The sequence below is a fragment of the Hyperolius riggenbachi genome, chromosome 9 (genome assembly GCF_040937935.1).
Source record: "Hyperolius riggenbachi isolate aHypRig1 chromosome 9, aHypRig1.pri, whole genome shotgun sequence".
NCBI classification, from domain to species: domain Eukaryota; kingdom Metazoa; phylum Chordata; class Amphibia; order Anura; family Hyperoliidae; genus Hyperolius; species Hyperolius riggenbachi.
In genome coordinates this window covers 208,635,409-208,656,216 of record NC_090654.1, presented here as the reverse complement: position 1 = coordinate 208,656,216, position 20,808 = coordinate 208,635,409, and the positions used below count along the sequence as shown (strand labels likewise).

At 44.8% G+C, this 20,808-nt stretch overlaps 1 protein-coding gene across 3 annotated transcripts in view; it reads right to left on the bottom strand.

Annotated features, from left to right (window-relative positions):
• Window positions 1-20,808, bottom strand: part of ARHGAP11A (Rho GTPase activating protein 11A) — a 51,408-nt gene that overhangs the window by 24,869 nt on the left and 5,731 nt on the right. For all 3 annotated transcript variants that reach the window (XM_068253922.1, XM_068253924.1, XM_068253923.1), the window contains exons 2-6: window positions 11,234-11,304; window positions 10,512-10,608; window positions 7,060-7,316; window positions 6,810-6,970; window positions 6,046-6,192 (exon numbers count right to left, since the gene is read on the bottom strand). In XM_068253922.1, coding sequence (XP_068110023.1) covers window positions 6,046-6,192; window positions 6,810-6,970; window positions 7,060-7,316; window positions 10,512-10,608; window positions 11,234-11,304 — 733 coding nt within the window. The remainder of the gene's footprint in view (window positions 1-6,045; window positions 6,193-6,809; window positions 6,971-7,059; window positions 7,317-10,511; window positions 10,609-11,233; window positions 11,305-20,808) is intronic.

Here is a 20,808-nt window from a genome sequence, read left to right as displayed (position 1 = left end):
ATACTGCCCTGGCATTTTAGGGGCCCTAAACCGTGAGGAGTAGTCTTGAAACCAAATGTCGCAAAATGACCTGTGAAATCCTAAAGGTACTCATTGGACTTTGGGTCCCTTAGCGTACTTAGGGTGTAAAAAAGTGTCACACATGTGGTACCGCCGTACTCAGAAGTAGTATAATGCGTTTTGGGGTGTATTTTTACACATACCCATGCTAAGTGGGAGAAATATCTCTGTAAATGACAATTGTTTGATTTTTTTTACACACAATTGTCCATTTACATAGAAATTTCTCCCATCCAGCATGGGTATGTGTAAAAATACACCCCAAAACACATTATACTACTTTTCCTGAGTACAGCGGTACCACATGTGTGACAATTTTTTGCAGCCTAGGTGCGCTAAGGGGCCCAACGTCCTATTCACAGGTCATTTTGAAGCATTTGTTTTCTAGACTACTCCTCGCGGTTTAGGGCCCCTAAAATGCCAGGGCAGTATAGGAACCCCACAAGTGACCCCATTTTAGAAAGAAGACACCCCAAGGTATTCCGTTAGGTGTATGGTGAGTTCATAGAAGATTTTATTTTTTGTCACAAGTTAGTGAAAAATGACACTTTGTGAAAAAAAACCAATAAAAATTAATTTCCGCTAACTTTTCACAAAAAATAAAATCTTCTATGAACTCGTCATACACCTAACAGAATACCTTGGGGTGTCTTTTTCTAAAATGGGGTCACTTGTGGGGTTCCTATACCGCCCTGGCATTTTACAGGCCCAAAACCGTGAGTAGTCTGGAAACCAAATGTCTCAAAATGACTGTTCAGGGGTATAAGCATCTGCAAATTTTGATGACAGGTGGTCTATGAGGGGGCGAATTTTGTGGAACCGGTCATAAGCAGGGTGGCCTTTTAGATGACAGGTTGTATTGGGCCTGATCTGATGGATAGGAGTGCTAGGGGGGTGACAGGAGGTGATTGATGGGTGTCTCAGGGGGTGGTTAGAGGGGAAAATAGATGCAATCAATGCACTGGGGAGGTGATCGGAAGGGGGTCTGAGGGATTGGCCGAGTGATCAGGAGCCCACACGGGGCAAATTGGGGCCTGATCTGATGGGTAGGTGTGGTAGGGGGTGAGTGGAGGTGATTGATGGGTGTCTCAAGGTGTGATTAGAGGGGGGAATAGATGTAAGCAATGCACTGGCGAGGTGATCAGGGCTGGGGTCTGAGGGCATTCTGAGGGTGTGGGCGGGTGATTGAGTGCCCTAGGGGCAGATAGGGGTCTAATCTGATAGGTAGCAGTGACAGGGGGTGATTGATGGGTAATTAGTGGGTGTTTAGGGTAGAGAATAGATGGAAACACTGCGCTTGGGTGGTGATCTGATGTCGGATCTGCGGGCGATCTATTGGTGTGGGTGGGTGATCAGTTTGCCCGCAAGGGGCAGGTTAGGGGCTGATTGATGGGTGGCAGTGACAGCGGGTGATTGATGGGTGGCAGTGACAGGGGGTGATTGATGGGTGATAGGTGATTGGCAGGTGATTGACAGGTAATCAGTGGGTTATTACAGGGGAGAACAGATGTAAATATTGCACTGGCGAATTGATAAGGGGGGGTCTGAGGGCAATCTGAGCGTGTAGGCGGGCGATTGGGTGCCCGCAAGGGGCAGATTAGGGTCTGATCTGATGGGTAACAGTGACAGGTGGTGATAGGTGGTGATAGGGGGTGATTGATGGGTAATTAGTGGGTGTTTAGAGGAGAGAATAGATGTAAACGCTGCGCTTGGGTGGTGATCTGATGTCGGATCTGCGGGCGATCTATTGGTGTGGGTGGGTGATCAGATTGCCCGCAAGGGGCAGGTTAGGGGCTGATTGTTGGGTGGCAGTGACGGGGTGATTGATGGGTGATAGGTGATTGGCAGGTGATTGACAGGTGATCAGTGGGTTATTACAGGGAAGGACAGATGTAATTAATGCACTGGCGAATTGATAAGGGGGGGGGGGGGGGTCTGAGGGCAATCTGAGCGTGTGGGCGGGTGATTGGGTGCCCGCAAGGGGCAGATTAGGGTCTGATCTGATAGGTAACAGTGACAGGTGGTGATAGGGGGTGATTGATGGGTGATTAGTGGGTGTTTAGAGAAGATAACAGATGTAAACAATACATTTGGGAGGTAATCTGACGGCGGGTTTGCGGGCGATCTAATGGTGTGGGTGGGTGATCAGATTGCCCGCAAGGGGCAGGTTAGGGGCTGATTGATGGGTGGCAGTGACAGGGGGTGATTGATGGGTGATAGGTGATTGGCAGGTGATTGACAGGTGATCAGTGGGTTATTACAGGGAAGAACAGATGTAATTAATGCACTGGTGAATTGATAAGGGGGGGTCAGAGGGCAATCTGAGCGTGTGGGCGGGTGATTGGGTGCCCGCAAGGGGCAGATTAGGGTCTGATCTGATAGGTAAAAGTGACAGGTGGTGATAGGGGGTGATTGATGGGTAATTAGTGGGTGTTTAGAGGAGAGAATAGATGTAAACAATGGATTTGGGAGGTGATCTGATGTCGGATCTGCGGGCGATCTATTGGTGTGGGGGGGTGATCAGATTGCCCGCAAGGGGCAGGTTAGGGGCTGGCTGATGGGTGGCAGTGACAGGGGGTGATTGATGGGTGATTGACAGGTGATCAGGGGGATAGATGCATACAGTAAACAGGGGGGGGGGGGGGGTCTGGGGAGAATCTGAGGGGTGGGGGGTGATCAGGAGGGGGCAGGGAGCAGGGTGGGGGATAAAAAAAAAAATAGCGTTGACAGATAGTGACAGGGAGTGATTGATGGGTGATTAGGGGGGTGATTGGGTGCAAACAGGGGTCTGGGGGGTGGGCAGGGGGGGGGTCTGATGGGTGCTGTGGGCGATCTGGGGCAGGGGGGGGGGGAAAAATCAGTGTGCTTGGTGCAGACTAGGGTGGCTGCAGCCTGCCCTGGTGGTCCCTCGGACACTGGGACCACCAGGGCAGGAGGCAGCCTGTATAATACACTTTGTAAACATTACAAAGTGTATTATACACTTTGTATGCGGCGATCGCGGGGTTAACATCCCGCCGGCGCTTCCGTATAGCCGGCGGGATGTTGCGGCGGGTGAGCGGCGCCAGGCGGAGGATCGCGTCACTGATGACGCGATCGCTCCGCCCATGCCCCTACAAGGACCGCCGCCAATTGTCAATACGGCGGTCCTTGCGGGGTGCACTTCCCGGCCGCCAATTGTACATACGGCGGTCGGGAAGTGGTTAACAAGGGAGGGCAATCCCTTTTTCACACAGGGCCATGTAGATGGAGTTTTTTTCCTCACTAAATAATAAAAACCATCATTTAAAACTGCATTTTGTGTTATCTTTGACTAATAGTTAACAGTTTTTGATGAGCAGAAACATTTAAGTGTGACAAACATGCAAAATAAGAAATCAGGAAGGGGCAACTAGTTTTTCACATCACTGTATGTATCAATGTTTTACCTCCATTCATCTGAGGTACACTTAACTAGTTAATGCAAAATGGACGTTTTAAAAACAACCTTTTTTGCACTTTTCAGTGCAAAAGGACATTTTAAAAACTAACAGTCATTTTGCATTAACAGAGGATCGGAATAGGGCAGATACTTAACCAAAGAGAGGGAAGACTCTGGGTCCTATAGAGCCTTCCTGGACTCAGTGTTCCCCCACAGGCCACGGCCTTTCGGTCGTGGACTGCTCTCTCAAGTTGGTCTGGCTTTGGGCCTAATTCAGAAGCAATTGGAATCCAGACCATGAACCGCTCCGTACTGCACAAGCGTCCTCTCGCATGCACAGTACAGATCCGCCTGTGTTCAGAAGCCAGAGTGCTTCCAAAGACTGCCAGTCTCCCGTGGCATGATATTTAAACCATGAAGCATGTGTGGGAACGAGGAGACCATCAGGAGAAAAGGAAGGCTCTGTAGGACTCTCTCCTGGGGCAAGTATCTTTTTTTGTTTTAAAATAGCCTTCAGATTCACTTTAACACCGCCAATGGGCTGGAGTTAAGTGGCTAAAAGAGGTCGCTATTACTGGAGAGTTACTCACCAAACTAGTGTTTTAGTTTGTTTATCTGGATGATTTTAGGGCAATGGTAAAAACTTGACATGCTGAATATAAAAGTGTTTCTGTCCTTCAAAAAAGTAGCTGTATATAGGTTATTAATGCTTCTTAGTGTGTTTAATCAGGTATCCAGCCCCCAGCATTTGAGAAGGCCCAACTACTTCCTGGGGAGGTAGCCAGAGAATATACTAGAGAAAAACAATTGAGTATACAGGATCTTCTCAAAAAATTAGCATATTGTGATAAAGTTCATTATTTTCTGTAATGTACTGATAAACATTAGATTTTCATATATTTTGGATTCAAATACACACAACTGAAGTAGTTCAAGCCTTTTATTGTTTTAATATTGATGATTTTGGCATACAGCTCATGAAAACCCCAAATTTCTATCTCAAAAAATTAGCATATTTCATCCGCCCAATAAAAGAAAAGTGTTTTTAAAACAAAAAAAGTCAACCTTCAAATAATTATATTCAGGTATGCACTCAATACTTGGTCCGGAATCCTCCTCCAGAGTGTTGGGTCTTGCGTCTCAACTTTCTCTTCACAATATCCCACAGATTCTCTATGGGGTTCAGGTCAGGAAAGTTGGCACGCCAATTGAGCACAGTAATACCATGGTCAGTAAACCATTTACCAGTGGTTTTGGCACTGTGAGCAGGTGCCAGGTCATGCTGAAAAATGAAATCTTTATCTCCATAAAGCTTTCCAGCAGATGGAAGCATGAACCCACTTTTGAACCAGAAACAGCGGCAGAAGCGCCTGACCTGGGCTACAGAGAAGCAGCACTGGACTGTTGCTCAGTGGTCCAAAGTACTTTTTTCGGATGAAAGCAACTTTAACATGTCTTTCGGAAATCAAGGTGCCAGAGTCTGGAGGAAGACTGGGGAGAGGGAAATGCCAAAATGCCTGAAGTCCAGTGTCAAGTACCCACAGTTAGTGATGGTCTGAGGTGCCATGTCAGCTGCTGGTGTTGGTCCACTGTGTTTTTTCAAGGGCAGGTTCAATGCAGCTAGCTATCAGAAGATTTTGGAGCACTTCATGCTTCCATCTGCCGAAAAGCTTTATGGAGATTAAGATTTCATTTTTCAGCACGACCTGGCACCTGCTCACAGTGCCAAAACCACAGGTAAATGGTTTACTGACCATGGTATTACTGTGCTCAATTAGCCTGCCAACTCTCCTGACCCGAACCCCATAGAGAATCTGTGGGATATTGTGAAGAGAAAGTTGAGAAATGCAAGACCCAACACTCTGGATGAGCTTAAGGCCGCTATCGAAGCATCCTGGGCCTCCATAACACCTGAGCAGTGCCACAGGCTGATTGCTTCCATGCCACGCCGCATTGAAGCAGTCATTTCTGCAAAAGGATTCCCGACCAAGTATTGAGTGCATAACTGAACATAATTATTTGAAGGTTGACTTTTTTGTTTTAAAAACACTTTTCTTTTATTGGTCGGATGAAATATGATAATTTTTTGAGATAGGAATTTTGGGTTTTCATGAGTTGTATGCCAAAATCATCAATATTAAAACAATCAAAGGTTTGAACTACTTCAGTTTTGTGTATTTGAATCTAAAATATATGAGTCTAATGTTTATCAGTACATTACAAAAAATAATGAACTTTATCACAATATGCTAACTTTTGAGAAGTTCCTGTATTAAATTGACACCTGTAGTGGGCCACTGCTTCCCTTTGACAGTAAGTGGGTGCGCTGTACAACCTCTCTTCAGCAACGTCTGTTGCCACCTCCACTCTTGGCAGCTTGCAGTGGCTCAGTAGTGCCCCTCTTGGGACAGCAGCCAGTAGCAAAGCTGCTTCCATGTAGAAGCAGTGCCTCACTGCAGTGTGCCTTGAAATTCAAGCAGCTAGTTATGTTTTGAAGGACAAACCACCTCTATAACAGCATCTAGGAAAAAGAAAACCAAAAAACAGAGCAGTTCACACCTTACCTCCAACACTTCGCCTCCTCCTGCGTTTCTTCTCTCCAGGCGAATCACCATCACCTTCCTCTGATGCCTCTGCTCCAGGTGTATTAGAGCTGCCATCCACTCCCAGCATACCTGGTATTTTTTCTAGTAGGAATTCAGGCACACAGCCTGCAAATAATATTATAGAATAAAGACTATAACAGAAGTGCATAATAGTGATTCTCATTATAATGATGATATTTATATTTAGTGTACTTTGCTCCCAAATTTGTCATGTTACAAAGATCTGCTTTCCAAAGACAAGTCAGTTACTTTCAACCTTTGGTAGTGATTACTGTTAGGGCTCATTCACACTGCACAAAAAACATGCACGAACCAGATTTCATGCATGCGTTTCCAATGCATAGAACATGCATTGCTGCGCATTACGTGGACGTTGGCAACCTCTGTACGATTGAACATGATAGGAAAGCGTGAGCGTCATGATTTTACCCAACGTGTTCTGACAGTGGGTGCATTTAAATGTTGAAAATCACTCCACCCCCAGTCCTGGACACAATACACAAAGTTCCCTAATGGTAGGTACAAGCAATTCTATTTCTGGGGCGATCAACGGATTAAAACGATTATTTCCAACCATGTCCAATCAGTTCCCAAGACCGATTGGGAGACACAGTGGTAATCAGAAAATCGATCATGAGCAGATTGGACAAGACAGAGATGATTGTTTTGACTCGCCAATCAGCTGGGAAATTGAATGGTGTGTACCTAGCATAAGATCTTACCTATATCAGCAGCCTGATCTATGAGAGTTCTCACAATAGCTGCCTGGACCCGCAGCTTCCTCTCCGTGGCTGCAGAAATCTTCTCATTGTCATCTGACTGTAGAAGGTTAGGAGCAAATATCACAGACAAGTTGCTGCTATCCATTTTGTTAGTGTCAGATCTGCAGGGAAGGTTAAATAATTATAGCCTCAAAAGGAACAGCGTAGGCATTTTTATACATGAATGTATGGTCAAAAGCACCATTCTTACCTCTTGGACACAACATGCAGAAAGTTAAAGAAGTAACGCAGAATGCAAGTTGTCCGTTCAGGCATTAAGCACGAGATCAGGATGGTGGCGGAAGTCTTGTCCTCATCGCTAGCCAGCTGTTGGGCCTTGACCATGGCATCCTGGAGTTCTGCAGGTAATATGGCTTCTGGCAACTCTCGAAAAAACTGCTTGAGGATGCCCGCAACATCACATGGTGGAAAATCTGAGAGACCACTGTCACCTTTATCGAGCTTAGTCTATTGAAAACAGAGGGGGAAAAAAAAATCTCTTAACATGTAATTTTCCACTAACCCAGGAAGAGAAAACAATTGAGTTGGCAGCTGGTTAACAGGCAGTTGGAAGCTCACCAAGTTGTCACTACAGAATATTAAATCCCCACACTGACAAATCTGGGAGAAACAAATACTGGTTCTGCAGGGGAGGATTTAGTTATTTGAGTGCATAATGGCCACATGGTGTGTAAGGAATCATTGGGGGAAAGCGAGGGGTGGGGAGTAACCAAGCCACACAGAGGTAACCAGGAAACGTTGGATGAGTGGGTGGGAATAGAATAATAGTACAACAGAGCATGAAGGGAGAGGGGTATAATGGATGCATTTATTTTTTGTAAGGATAACATATTGGTGCTAGATGTCACACAACACCTAAGTCTTATGGCTTCAAGCCCACCCCCACTGTAAACCAACCAATTCACAACTCCTTCAAGGTCATGAAGTCCAACCACTCAGGCCATGGACCTAAAGCAGCTTAAATCAGTGATTTCCAGACTCCTTCCTCCCAACACCTCAGCACCACCTGCAACAACTCTGAGATCAATCCTGCATTGCTGTGCCCCTTGCTTTGTCACATTGCCACAACTAAATAACCCAGACGCTGGCCCTTAAACGAGAGTGGGGTTTGTCAGTGACCTCCCCTCAATTTAAATGCAAAGGGAGGAGGCAAATAGCATGATCCCCACACCTCCATCCAAACATTACTGCAGGAAGCTGCAATGTGTAGCAGCTCCAGAGTATTTACATCACCTTATTTACATGTCCAATAACTACGTCAAAGGATACCCGAGGGCATGGGAAAGAAAGACATTTTTTCTTGCAATGCAGTCCATCAGGTCACTTGTTGTGGTTCCGATTCACTCCAGTGTGCGGCTGCTCCTCAGAGATCCGCAAATTGCAGTAAGTCATGCATGCATGGCCCCTCAATCGCACTCCCATAGCTACATTTTAAGTCTTTACAACCTGCGCAACTTGCGGATCTTTCTGAGGGTGATGAAGTACACAGGGGTTGATCGGAACCACAGTGAGGAACCCAATAGTCTGCGGTGAGCTGCAAAAGGCCCCAGGTAAGTTGAAATTAACTTCTTTCAAGAGGCACTGTAGTGACAACATAGTAGAATGTAGCAGTATATATTGGTAACAGAACAAAAAAAAAAAAAAAAGTCACCACGTGTTACATCTTAGACCAGTGGTCCTCAAACTAAGGCCCCCTGAGGCTTTTTTACCGGCCCCCCACAGACAACATGTATTACTTATAGATGCGGTCAGCTACATCTTTAATAAATATTGGTGGTCTGTACATAGAATAGCAGTACTGGCTCCACCCACCCACATGGAAGCCAGAAAGCAGTAATTCGCTAGTTTCCAATCACATTCCACATCAGGTGATACTGCTGTCCAGTTGGACTGCAAATTGTCACCTAGGTATGCTTTACTGTCTGGCCCGCAAAGACTTCTACATCATTTTAAATATATTACGGCCCCCCAGCAATCTGAAGTATATTGACCCGGCCCTCGACCCAAAACGTTTGGGGACCCCTGTCTTAGACTGTAATATAGGGTGAGGAAAGATTTTACAATAGGCAAACACTAAATAATTTATAAATGACTATTGTTAGAAAAAAAGAAAGAACAAAAAGCAATTTTATTCATAATATTTTCACTAAAGTTCCTAACAGGATTCCCCTCAAAACTAGGACTGTAATCTTGGTATGAGACAGCTGCTGACATAAATTGATGTACTCTTCAACCATTTCAGCCCCTGGGGATTTTTCACCTTATGCATCAGAGCAATTTTTACCTCCCATTCATTTGCTAATAACTTTATCACGACTTATCACAATTTATTGATCTATATCTTGTTTTTTCCGCCACTAATTAGGCTTTCTTTGGGTGGTACATTTTGCTAAGAATTATTTTTTTATAAATGCATTTTAACAGGATTAATAAGAAAAAAATGGAAAAAATTCATTATTTCTCAGTTTTCGGCCATTATAGCTTTAAAATAATCCACGCTACCATAATTAAAACCTATGTATTTTATTTGCCCGTTTGTCTCGGTTATGACACCATTTAAATTTTGTCCCTATCACAATGTATGGCGCCAATATTTTATTTGGAAATAAAGGTGCTTTTTTTCCGTTTTGCGTCCATCACTATTTACAAGCTTTAATTTAAAAAAATGTTCGTAGTATACCCCCTTCAAATGCAGATTTAAAAAGTTCAGACCATTAGGTAACTATTTGTCTTTTTTTTTATATTAAAAAAATTATTTGGGTAATACTTTGGTGTGGGAAATAATTAATTTTTAATATTGTGTGTTAATTGTAATTTAAAAATATGTAGATGTAGTTTTACTATTTGGCCACAAGATGGCCACCTTCAGTTTTTTTCCCCCTCCTTGTGCTTCTCGCTAAGCGGAAGCACAAGGGGGATATGGAAATTTTTACGTGCAGAAAGACTGAAGCCCCTTGTAAGAGCGCTTCGGTTTTTCTGCTGGGGACATGGATCGGTGATCGGGAACCGCAGCAAAGCAGCCACCCGGACGTGTGCTTCACGTCCGGGCGGCAGAAATGGTTAAAGGATACCCAAGGTGACATGTGACATGATGAGATAGACATGTGTTTGTACAGTGCCTAGCACACAAATAACTATGCTGTGTTTTTTTTTTCCTTTCACTGCCTGAAAGAGTTAAATATCAGGTATGTAAGTGCCTGTCTCAGTCCTGACTCAGACAGGAAGTGACTACAATGTGATCCTCACTGATGAGAAATTCCCCTTTTTACCTCTTTCTTGCTCTCAGAAGCCATTTTCTGCTAGGAAGGTGTTTTATAGTTGGAATTTCTTATCAGTGAGGGTCACACTATAGTCACTTCCTGTCTGAGTCAGGACTGAGTCAGCCACTTGCATACCTGATATTTAACTCTTCCAGGCAGAGAAAGTAAAAAAGGAACACAGCATAGTTATTTGTGTACGAGGCACTGTACAAACACGTCTATCTCATGTCACTTCGGGTATCCTTTAAAGCATTGTGGAAAGAATCAGCACTATGTAAAAACAAATTTTTTTTTTACATAAACCAAGATAGCAGCTTAACACAGCTACCAGAGGAGCAAAGGTTCAAATAAGGGTATACAAGTACATTTTGAAAAGAGATACCTTTAGCAGTTTCTGTCGCGCAACAGATCCAGACTTCCTGAAAAGTCCCTCAGTGTTGGCATGATCTTCTAAATACTTACATACATCTGCCAGGAACCTGAAATAATAATAATTGGAGAAAAAAAAATGAAAATGGCTATGTGCAAAGAATGCCAGAGCTTTAAACTCCGTTTATTAGCATATCTAGATGTAAACAAGGATTATATAAAAACCAATTATGCCAAAATAATGGTTTATAATTTTTAGCAATATTTTTTCAGTGTATGACTACTTTTACTCCCAATTTCAATATTGATTTGTGTAATCCTGTTTAAAAAGTTTTGCTTTATGTAATACAACTTTTAGCAAATTACTGTGTGCCATGTCTTTGTGCGGCTGCCATCTCCTAGCTTACCTGCCCACATTCTGTCACCTGTTCACTCACTACTTACTCCTTACTAATAAATGAACAGCTTAGTCATATTCCACCCAGTTGAGTACATTATAAAGTAAAAAATATCACCTTAGATGAAATCAGCTTTACCCAAACTGTAGAGTTCAAATTTGGTGACCAAAGGTCAAGTTTTATGTTCGGATTTGCTTGTGTCTCAGATTTAAAAAACAAAAAATAAAGTAAAATAAAAGTTATATGTCCTCTAACAATGAAAACAAAATTTTAGCGAAGCACTAGAGAAATTATTTTGTCTACAGCAGTGGAACTGAGCTTATAATTGTTTACTCACACTGGGATGTTTCCGTACTCTGGAATATACGCAAGCGGTAAAGTATGAATAGATGTCCCAAAGATTTTACCCTATGGGGGAAAAAATAATAATGAACTATTAGGGTTATAACAGTTAAAAAAATACAACAAAAAGAAAAGAGTTTATATTAAAAACTTTGGGGGGAGGGATTTAAAAAAGCTGCATATTTGGCCAGTGAAGCCAATATCCTGCTGCAGCTCTTTCTCGCATTGGGCAGCCAAAGTAAGTAGAAGGCATATAGTCTGCCACAAAACTTTGTATACTCAATGTTCAAAGCATGCAAAATTACGGTATATGTAATTTCATTACCCCAGTTAAAGGGATACTGTAAGGGGGGGGGGGGGGGGGGGTTGGGGGAAGATGAGCTGAACTTACCCGGGGCTTCTAATGGTCCCCCGCAGACATCCTGTGCCCACGCAGCCGCTCACCGATGCTCCGGCCCCGCCTCCGGTTCACTTCTGGAATTTCTGACTTTAAAGTTAGAAAACCACTGCGCCTGCGTTGCCGTGTCCTCGCTCCCGCTGATGTCACCAGGAGTGTACTGCGCAGACACAGACCATACTGGGCCTGCGCTGTGCGCTTTTGATAACATCAGCGGGATCGAGGACACAGCAACGCAGGCGCAGGGGTTTTCTGACAATAAAGTCAGAAATTCCAGAAGTGAACAGGAGGCGGGGCCGGAGCATCGGTGAGCGGCTGCGCGGGCACAGGATGTCTGAGGGGGACCATTAGAAGCCCCGGGTAAGTTCAGCTCATTTTCCCCCGACCCCCCTACAGTATCCCTTTAAGATACACTGAGTATGACTGCGGCCACACTGCACAGGCACCATTAGACTTCATGCGTGAGCAGTAGCCGCTAGTGCATGGAGGTAAAAACTGTACGAGTGGCTCTGTGGGCCAGTTCACGCTTGCCCGCAATTTGCAGGCAAAATCTCATGATTCACATTCAATAGAACACATCGATAGATCTATAGATCTATATAGAGATATATAGATATAGATAGAGATATATAGATAGAGATATATATAGATAGATAGATATATATATATATATCCCAGTGCGAACTAGCCCTGTGCTACTGCACATGTATCTTGCGCCTGCCCATTATGGTTACGCTAGTACACGGAGAAGAGTGTGGCCAATATTCAACATTAATGTCCAATATTTTAAAATGGGTCTCAGTGGAGGAATGGAGGGGCGCAAGAATATTGGGATATACTCTGGACTATCCAGAGGCTTCCTTCTAATGAGGTAAGTAACTTTTCTTTGGTCTTGTTTCAGGTCTCTGGTTTCCTTTAACCACATAAGAACCACAGTCTTTCTACCCCTTAAAGAGAACCAGAGACGAAGCACCCTCATGTATTTTATTACATTTACCAGTGGGAACATGACAGTAAACACATACCCTGCTTTTAGTTTCATTCTTATCTGCATAACCTTTTCGGGACCACGTGCATTAGATTCTACGCCGCACTTGTGGCTGTTCTAGCCTGATGTGGCGTAGAATCTACGCCGGCCCGCAATTTCCGCTCCCGACGCGATCGTGCGCACCCGGAGGGGGAGATTAAGCTGTCATATGACAGCCGACTTCTCCCCCGAGTGATCAGCAGCCATCGCGTATGGCTGCTGATCACGTGATCACTACGATCGCCGTCGGATCGTAGTGATCAGTTTGACAGCTGCGGCGGCAGGGGGGAAAAGAAGAGGATCCACTCACCTCCCTGCCGTTTCCGCGACGATCGGCACCCCCCTCCACTCTGGCCGGCATCTCCGCTCCGTCTGACATCAGTGCCGGGTCCCGGCTTGATGACGTCATCAAGCCGCGACCCGGAACTGATCGTCAGACAGAACGGAGATGCCGGCCGGAGAAGAGGGTCCCATGCGGCTCATCGCTGGAGCCTGGAAGGTAAGTGAAGGCTGCTAGCAGAAGGGGGGGCCCAGGCCACCATGGGGGGGGGGGGGGGGTCAAAACCAGCCAGCCACAGACAGGATCCGGCCGCCTGACCCCCCCAAACGCGCGCACCCCCTTCCCGCGCAAAATGCCTGGTCCTTAAGGGGGGGGGGGGGGGGTTAGGTAGCCGGTCCCGAAAAGGTTAATTAGTCTATTATCAGCTGTGATAAGATTCCCCAACTGGCTCAGTCTAGGTTTGACCTGGAATCATTATAGCTGAGTCACTCTTCTGTGGAGTCTTTACAAGCCCAAGCCTGCCACCTCCTGGCTCAGATTTCCTGCTTTGCATACTGAGAGCTGTGATGACATTGGAGGGGCTGCTGCTGCTGCTGAGAGAGAATCTCTGAAACAGACAAGTCTGGCTGCAATATGATCTGTGTGCCCTCTCCATAGATGAGGACTGCAGTTGAATTCCTATGAGAGACACTTCCTACAGGCAGCTGCACATCATACCAAAATGAAAGCACACAGATGAAAGGCTGCAGCAGCCTTTCTCATATAGCCTGAATAGCAGCCTAGTCTCATATAGCCTAGACAGCACATCCAGAACAACTCATAACCCGGAAGCAGAAGGGATATGAGCCAGCGGCCACATTTGATTTTTCCTGGAGCAATAATGGATTAAAAAAAAAAAAAAAAAACACTAAAAAAGGCACACCAAAGCGGCAAAATGATAAGGTAGAGCATTTATTCTCTACAAGCTATCGACTGATGTTTATTTTGTGTGAAACGTTCATCTCTGGTTCCCTTTAACCCATTCGAGTTCCGTCGTTTTCACTTGAGAAATGTTCACCTCCCATTCATTAGCCTATAACTTTATCACTACTTATCACAATGAACTGATCTATATCTTGTTTTTTCTGCCACCAATATACTTTCTTTGGGGGGTACATTTTGATAAGAGCCACTTTACTGTAAATGCATTTTAACAGGAAGAAAAAAACTGAAAAAATTGATTTCTCAGTTTTCAGCCATTATAGTTTTAAAATAATACATACCTCCATAATTAAAACTCACGTATTGTATTTGCCCATATGTCCCGGTTATTACACCATTAAAATTATGTCCCTATCACAATGTATGGCGACAATATTTTATTTGGAAATAAAGGTGCATTTTTTCCGTTTTGCATCCATCACTATTTACAAGCTTTAATTTAAAAAAATGTTCGTAGTATACCCCCTTCAAATGCAGATTTAAAAAGTTCAGACCATTAGGTAACTATTTGTCTTTTTTTTTTATATTAAAAAAATTATTTGGGTAATACTTTGGTGTGGGAAATAAACAATTAATTTTTAATATTATGTTTTGCATTTATGACTATTTACAAGTTTAAAATAATAAAAATATAGAAATATTTCATCTTTACATTGATATTTAAAAAGTTTAGACCCTTAGGTAAATATATACAATTTTTTGTATTGTAATGTTTTTTTTTTATATTAAACATTTTATTTGGGTAGTTTTGGGAGGGTGGGAGGTAAACAATATGTTTATAATGTAAATGTGTGTTGATTTTCATTTTTTTTTAACTTTTAGTTGTAGTATTACTTTTTGGCCATGAGTTTGTTTACATGACGTCACTAAGCGTAACACACGCTTAGAGCGACGCATGGGGTACGCTACAGCCAGAAAAAGCGAAGCTTCCGAGAGAAGCTGTCGCTTTTTCTGCGGGGGAGAGGAATCAGTGATCGGGCTCCATAGCCTGATTCACTGATTGCCTGGCTAACGTTTCTACGTCCAGGAACCAAAATAGGTTAAGGACCAGAGCCTTTTTTTCCATTCAGACCACTGCAGCTTTCACGGTTTATTGCTCGGTCATACAACCTACCATCTAAGGCCCAGTGCACACCAAAACCGCTAGCAGATCCGCAATACGCTAACGGTTTTGGGAGCTGATTTCAGAGCGATTCTAGGTATGTTTAGAGAGGTTTTCTAAACTTACCTAGCGGTTTTGCGTGCGTTTTTGTGTAGCAGATTACACATATTGTTACAGTAAAAGCTGTTACAGAACAGCTACTGTAACAAAAATGCCTGGCAAACCGCTCTGAACTAGCGTTTTTCAGAATGGTTTGCGGTTTTCCTATACTTTACATTGAGGACGAAACGCTTCCGAAAACCGCAAACGCGCAGCAGGAGGCGCGTTTGCGGCTTGGCAAAAAACGCAAACCGCCGGTGTGCAACATCCCATTGCAATACATTAGACAAGCGTTTTTAGAGGCGGATGCGGCCCGCGGATCGCTCCAAAAACCGCTCGGTGTGCACTGGGCCTAAATGAATTTTCCCTCCTTTTGTTGTCACTAATACAGCTTTCTTTTGGTGCTATTTGATTGCTGCTGTGATTTTTAGTTTTTATTATATTCATCAAAAAAAAAAAAAAGACATGAATTTTGTAAAAAAAAAAAAAAAAAAAAAAAAAAGATTTTTTTTCACTTTGTGCTGACATTTTTCAAATAAAGTAAAATTTCTATATACATTTTTGCCCAAATTTATTCTGCTACATGTCTTTGATAAAAAAAAATAAAAATCCTATAAGTGTATATTTATTGGTTTGGGTAAAAGTTATAGCGTTTACAAACTATGGTGCCAAAAGTGAATTTTCCCATTTTGAAGTATGGCCCAGTGCACACCGAGCGGTTTTTGGAGCGATCCGCCGGCCGCATCCGCCTATCAACGCTTGTCTAATGTATTGCAATGGGATGGTGCACACCGGCGGTTTGCGTTTTTTGCCAAGCCGCAAACGCGCCTCCTGCTGCGCGTTTTCGGAAGCGTTTCGTCCTCAATGTAAAGTATAGGAAAAACGCAAACCGCTCTGAAAAACGCTAGTTCAGAGCGGTTTGCCAGGCATTTTTGTTACAGTAGCTGTTCAGTAACAGCTTTTACTGTAACAATATGTGTAATCTGCTACACAAAAACGCACCCAAAACCTCTCTAAACATACCTAGAATCGCTCTGAAATCAGCTCCCAAAACCGCTAGCGTATTGCGGATCTGCTAGCGGTTTTGGTGTGCACTGGGCCTTACTCTGACTTTTCTGAGCACCTGTCAGGTTTCATGAGGTGCTAAAATTCCAGGATAGTATAAATACCCCCCAAATGACCCCATTTTGGAAAGAAGACATCCCAAAGTATTCACTAAGATGCATGGTGAGTTCATAGAAGATTTTATTTTTTTGTCACAAGTTAGCGGAAAATTACACTTTGAAACAAAAAAAACCAAACAAACAAACAAAAAAAAAAGTTTCCATTTCTGCTAACTTGTGACCAAAAAAAAAAAAAAAAAAAGTATCTGTCACGGACTCACCATGCCCCTCTCTGAATACCTTGGGGTGTCTACTTTCCAAAATGGGGTCATTTGTGGAGTGTGTTTACGGTCCTGGCATTTAGGGGGTGCTAAATTGTAAGCACCCCTGTAAAGCCTAAAGGTGCTCATAGGACGCATGTGACCCCTTTTTTGCAGCCTAGGTGCGCTAAGGTGCCCACCCTTAGCGCACCTAGGCTGCAAAAAAGGGGTCACACATGTGGTATCGCCGTACTCAGAAATAGTATAAAGTGTTTTGGACTGTATTTTTACATATACCCATGCTGGGTGGGAGAAATCTCTCTGTAAGGCCTGGTGCACACCAAAAACCGCTAGCAGATCCGCAAAATGCTAGCAGATTTTGAAACGCTTTTTCTTATTTTTCTGTAGCGTTTCAGCTAGCATTTTGCGGTTTTGTGAAGCGTTTTTGGTGTAGTAGATTTCATGTATTGTTACAGTAAATCTGTTACTGAACAGCTACTGTAACAAAAACGCCCGGCAAAGCGCTCTGAAGTGCCGTTTTTCAGAGCGCTTTGCGTTTTTCCTATACTTAACATTGAGGCAGAAACGCATCTGCAATCTAAAATCTGCAGCAGCTCGGGAGTATGCGTTTCTGCAAAACGCCTCCCGTCCTGGTGTGCACCAGCCCATTGAAATACATTACCCTAGCGGATCCGCACCCGCAAGCGGATCGCAAACTGCAGCCGAACTGCTCTGGTGCGCACTAGGCCTAAATGAGACTTTTTTTTTTTTTTACTACACACAATTGTCCATTTACAGAGAGATTTCTCCCACCCAGCATGGGTATGTATAAAAATACACCCCAAAACACATTATACTACTTCTCCTGAGTACGGCGATACCACGTGTGACACTTTTTTGCAGCCTAGGTGCGCTAAGGGGCCCAACGTCCTATTCACAGGTCATTTTGAGGCATTTGGTTTCTAGACTACTCCTCAAGGTTTAGGACCCCTAAAATGCTAGGGCAGTATAGGTACCCCACAAGTGACCCCATTTTAGAAAGAAGACACCCCAAGGTATTCTGTTAGGAGTATGGTGAGTTCATAGAAGATTTTATTTTTTTGTCACAAGTTAGCGGAAATTGTTTTTTTTTTTTTTTTTTACAAAGTGTGATTTTACACTAACTTGTGACAAAAAATAAAATCTTCTATGAACTCATCATACACCTAACGGAATACCTTGGGGTGTCTTTCTTAAAATGGGGCAGATTAGGGCCTGATCTGATGGATAGGAGTGCTAGGGGGGGGGGGGTGATAGGAGGTGATTGATGGTGTCTCAAGGTGTGATTAGAGGGGGGAATATATGCAAGCAATGCACTGGTGAGTTGATCAGAGGGGGTCTGGAGGGCTATCTGAGGGTGTGGGCGGGTGATTGGTTGCCCGCAAGGGGCAGATTAGGGTCTGATCTGATGGGTAGCAGTGACAGGGGGTGACTGATAGGTGATCAGTAGGTGATTACATGGGACAATATATGTAAGCAATGCACTGGTGAGTTGATCAGAGGGGGTCTGGGGGGATATCTGAGGGTGTGGGTGGGTGATTGGGTGCCCGCAAGGGGCAGATTGGGGTCTGATCTGATGGGTAGCAGTGACAGGTGGTGATTGATGGGTGATTAGAGGGAAGAACAGATGTAAACAATGCACTTTGGTGGTGACATGATGGTGGGTCTGCAGGCGATCTGATGGTGAGGGTCTGATCGGAAGGGTGGCAGTGAAAGGTGGTGACAGGGGATGATTGATTGACAGGGGAGAATAGATTTATACAGTACACAGGGGGGGGGTGATCAGGAGCCCCCAGGGGGCAGTTAGGGACCTAAGCTATAAAATAGCGCTGACAGAAGGGGACAGGGAGTGATTGATGGTAATTAGGGGGTGATTAGAGGGAAGAACAGATGTAAACAATGCACTTTGGTGGTGATATGACGGTGGGTCTGCGGGCGATCTGATGGTGTGGGGGTGATCAGATGCCTGCAAGAAGCAGGTTAGGGTCTGAACGGGTGGGTGGCAGTGACAGAGGGTGATTGATGGGTGATCAGTGAGTGATTAGAAGGGAGAACAGATGTAAATATTGCACTGGGGAGGTAAGAAGGGGTGGTCTGAGGGTAATCTGAGGGTGTGGGCGGGTGTTTAGGTGCCCGCAGGGGGCAGTTTAGGGTCTGATCTGATGGGTAGCAGTGACAGGTGGTGATTGATGGGTTATTGACACGTGATCAGTGGGTGATTATAGGAGAGGATAGATGTATACAGTACATGGGGGGGGGGGGGGGGGTCATCAGGAGCCCCCAGGGGGCAGATTAGGACCTGGTCTAAAAAAATAGCGTTGACAGATAGTGACAGGGGGTGATTGATGGGTGATTGGGTGCAAACAGGGGTCTGGGGGGTGCGCTGTGGGCGATCAGGGGGCAGGAGGGCAGATCAGTGTGTTTGGGTGCAGACATGGAGGGCTGCAGCCTGCCCTGGTGGTCCCTCGATCACTGGGACCACCAGGGCAGGAAGCAGCCTGTATAATACACTTTGTATACATTATAAAGTGTATTATACACTTTGCATGCGGCGATCGAGGGGTTAACATCTCAACGCTTACTAACGGCCGGATGATGTCGCGGGTGGGCGGAGCCTGTTGCCAGGGGCAGCGCGCGTCACCAGTGACGCGATCGCTGGCCGGACACACCTTAAAGGACTTACGAGCCCAAATAGCGAAAAAAAGATAAGTACCTTAATCAGTTTTAAATGCACGGAGGACGCCGTCCGCTCCCTCCGTGCAGTTCCGCCGGGTCCCCGCAGTCTGATCGCCCCCCGTGCCGCTCCCGACCCCACGGACGGGGGTCGGGCTCCCCTTCATCTCCCAAGATGGCCGCCGGAGCCGGCCGCGCAGTCCGCATACGCGTTAGTGCGGCTGCGCAGCTCTAGGGCCCTCCCCCCGATCCACGCACTAACGCGTATGCGGACTGCGCTGCGCGGCCATCTTGGGAGAGGAAGGGGAGCCCGACTCCGTCCGCGGGGTCGGGAGCGGCACGGGGGGCGATCAGACTGCGGGGACCCGGCGGAACTGCACGGAGGGCGCGGACGGCGTCCTCTGTGCATTAAAACTGATTAAGGTACTTATCTTTTTTTCGCTATTTGGGCTCGTAAGTCCTTTAAGGACCTGCCGCCGATGTGCATATTGCGGTCCTTAAGCCGTCCACTTTGCCGCCGCCCATCGGCTGTGGGCGGTCTGCAAGTGGTTAATAGGAAACCAGAGACGATCTGTAATAAGTTTTATGCATACATGGGGCTTCCCTCCAGCCCCATCCAAACGGATCGCTTCCACGCTGCCATTCTCAGTCTTCTGTATCGTCGGTACTGGGTCCCGCAACTTAAGCCAGTCGCAGCCAGTCTGCGCAAGAGAAGTGCGCCCTCTGCATCTCTCTCCAGCAGTCGCACCCGGGGCTGGAGGAAGCCCCAAGCATGTATATAAAAAAAACAAAAACCTTATTTTAGGTCATCTCTGGTTTGAATTGTAAAATATATGAAAAACATACAAAAAAAAGTACATTTCCCCCAGAGTAAAAAAAAGTACCATAGATTACGTTACTCCTATGTTGCTGTCACAATAGGTGGTAGACATCTGAAAGGTTTTGGAGTAGCCCATCTACCCTTTGGGGGGGGGGGGGGGGGGGAGATTCTCAAATTTTATCCTTTTTGGCGCTTTTTTTAAAATCGTATTTAGGTCTTCGCTTTTTTCTTTATGTATTATTACTGCTGTACAAAGTGGTTACATATTTTCCACCTCTACGCACAATGGATTGATAACTTGTTCAGTTGACTATCATTTATGCCCCATTGTTTAGTAACTGTCTATAGTCTACATTCTCTATTGCACAGCGAAACACAATATGCCGGTGCTATATAAATCTAAAATTGTATGCGCAATAGGGAATAATAGTTACAGATCCCTGTGCAGAATTGTCTTTCAATCACCAGGCTGTCAGATCATATAGTTCATCAGATTAGGAATGAACAGTCATGTATACAAGCCCTTTAGGTACCCGTACACTACAGCGATTTACCGGCAAAATACAGCAGATTTGATCACTGATCGAATCTTCTGTGAAAAAGTTAATAAAAATGTTGACCGATCAACTGATTTGTACCTGAAAGCAATCGATTCAGTCGACCTGTCCAGGCAGAAAATTTTGCTTGATCGCTGAGGGGGGCGGGTTCAGGATTGCATTGTTCGCGGCGTTTAATATTGTGATGAGCGACGCAGCAATACATCACCTGTCCGCCGGCACGAGTTCCTGC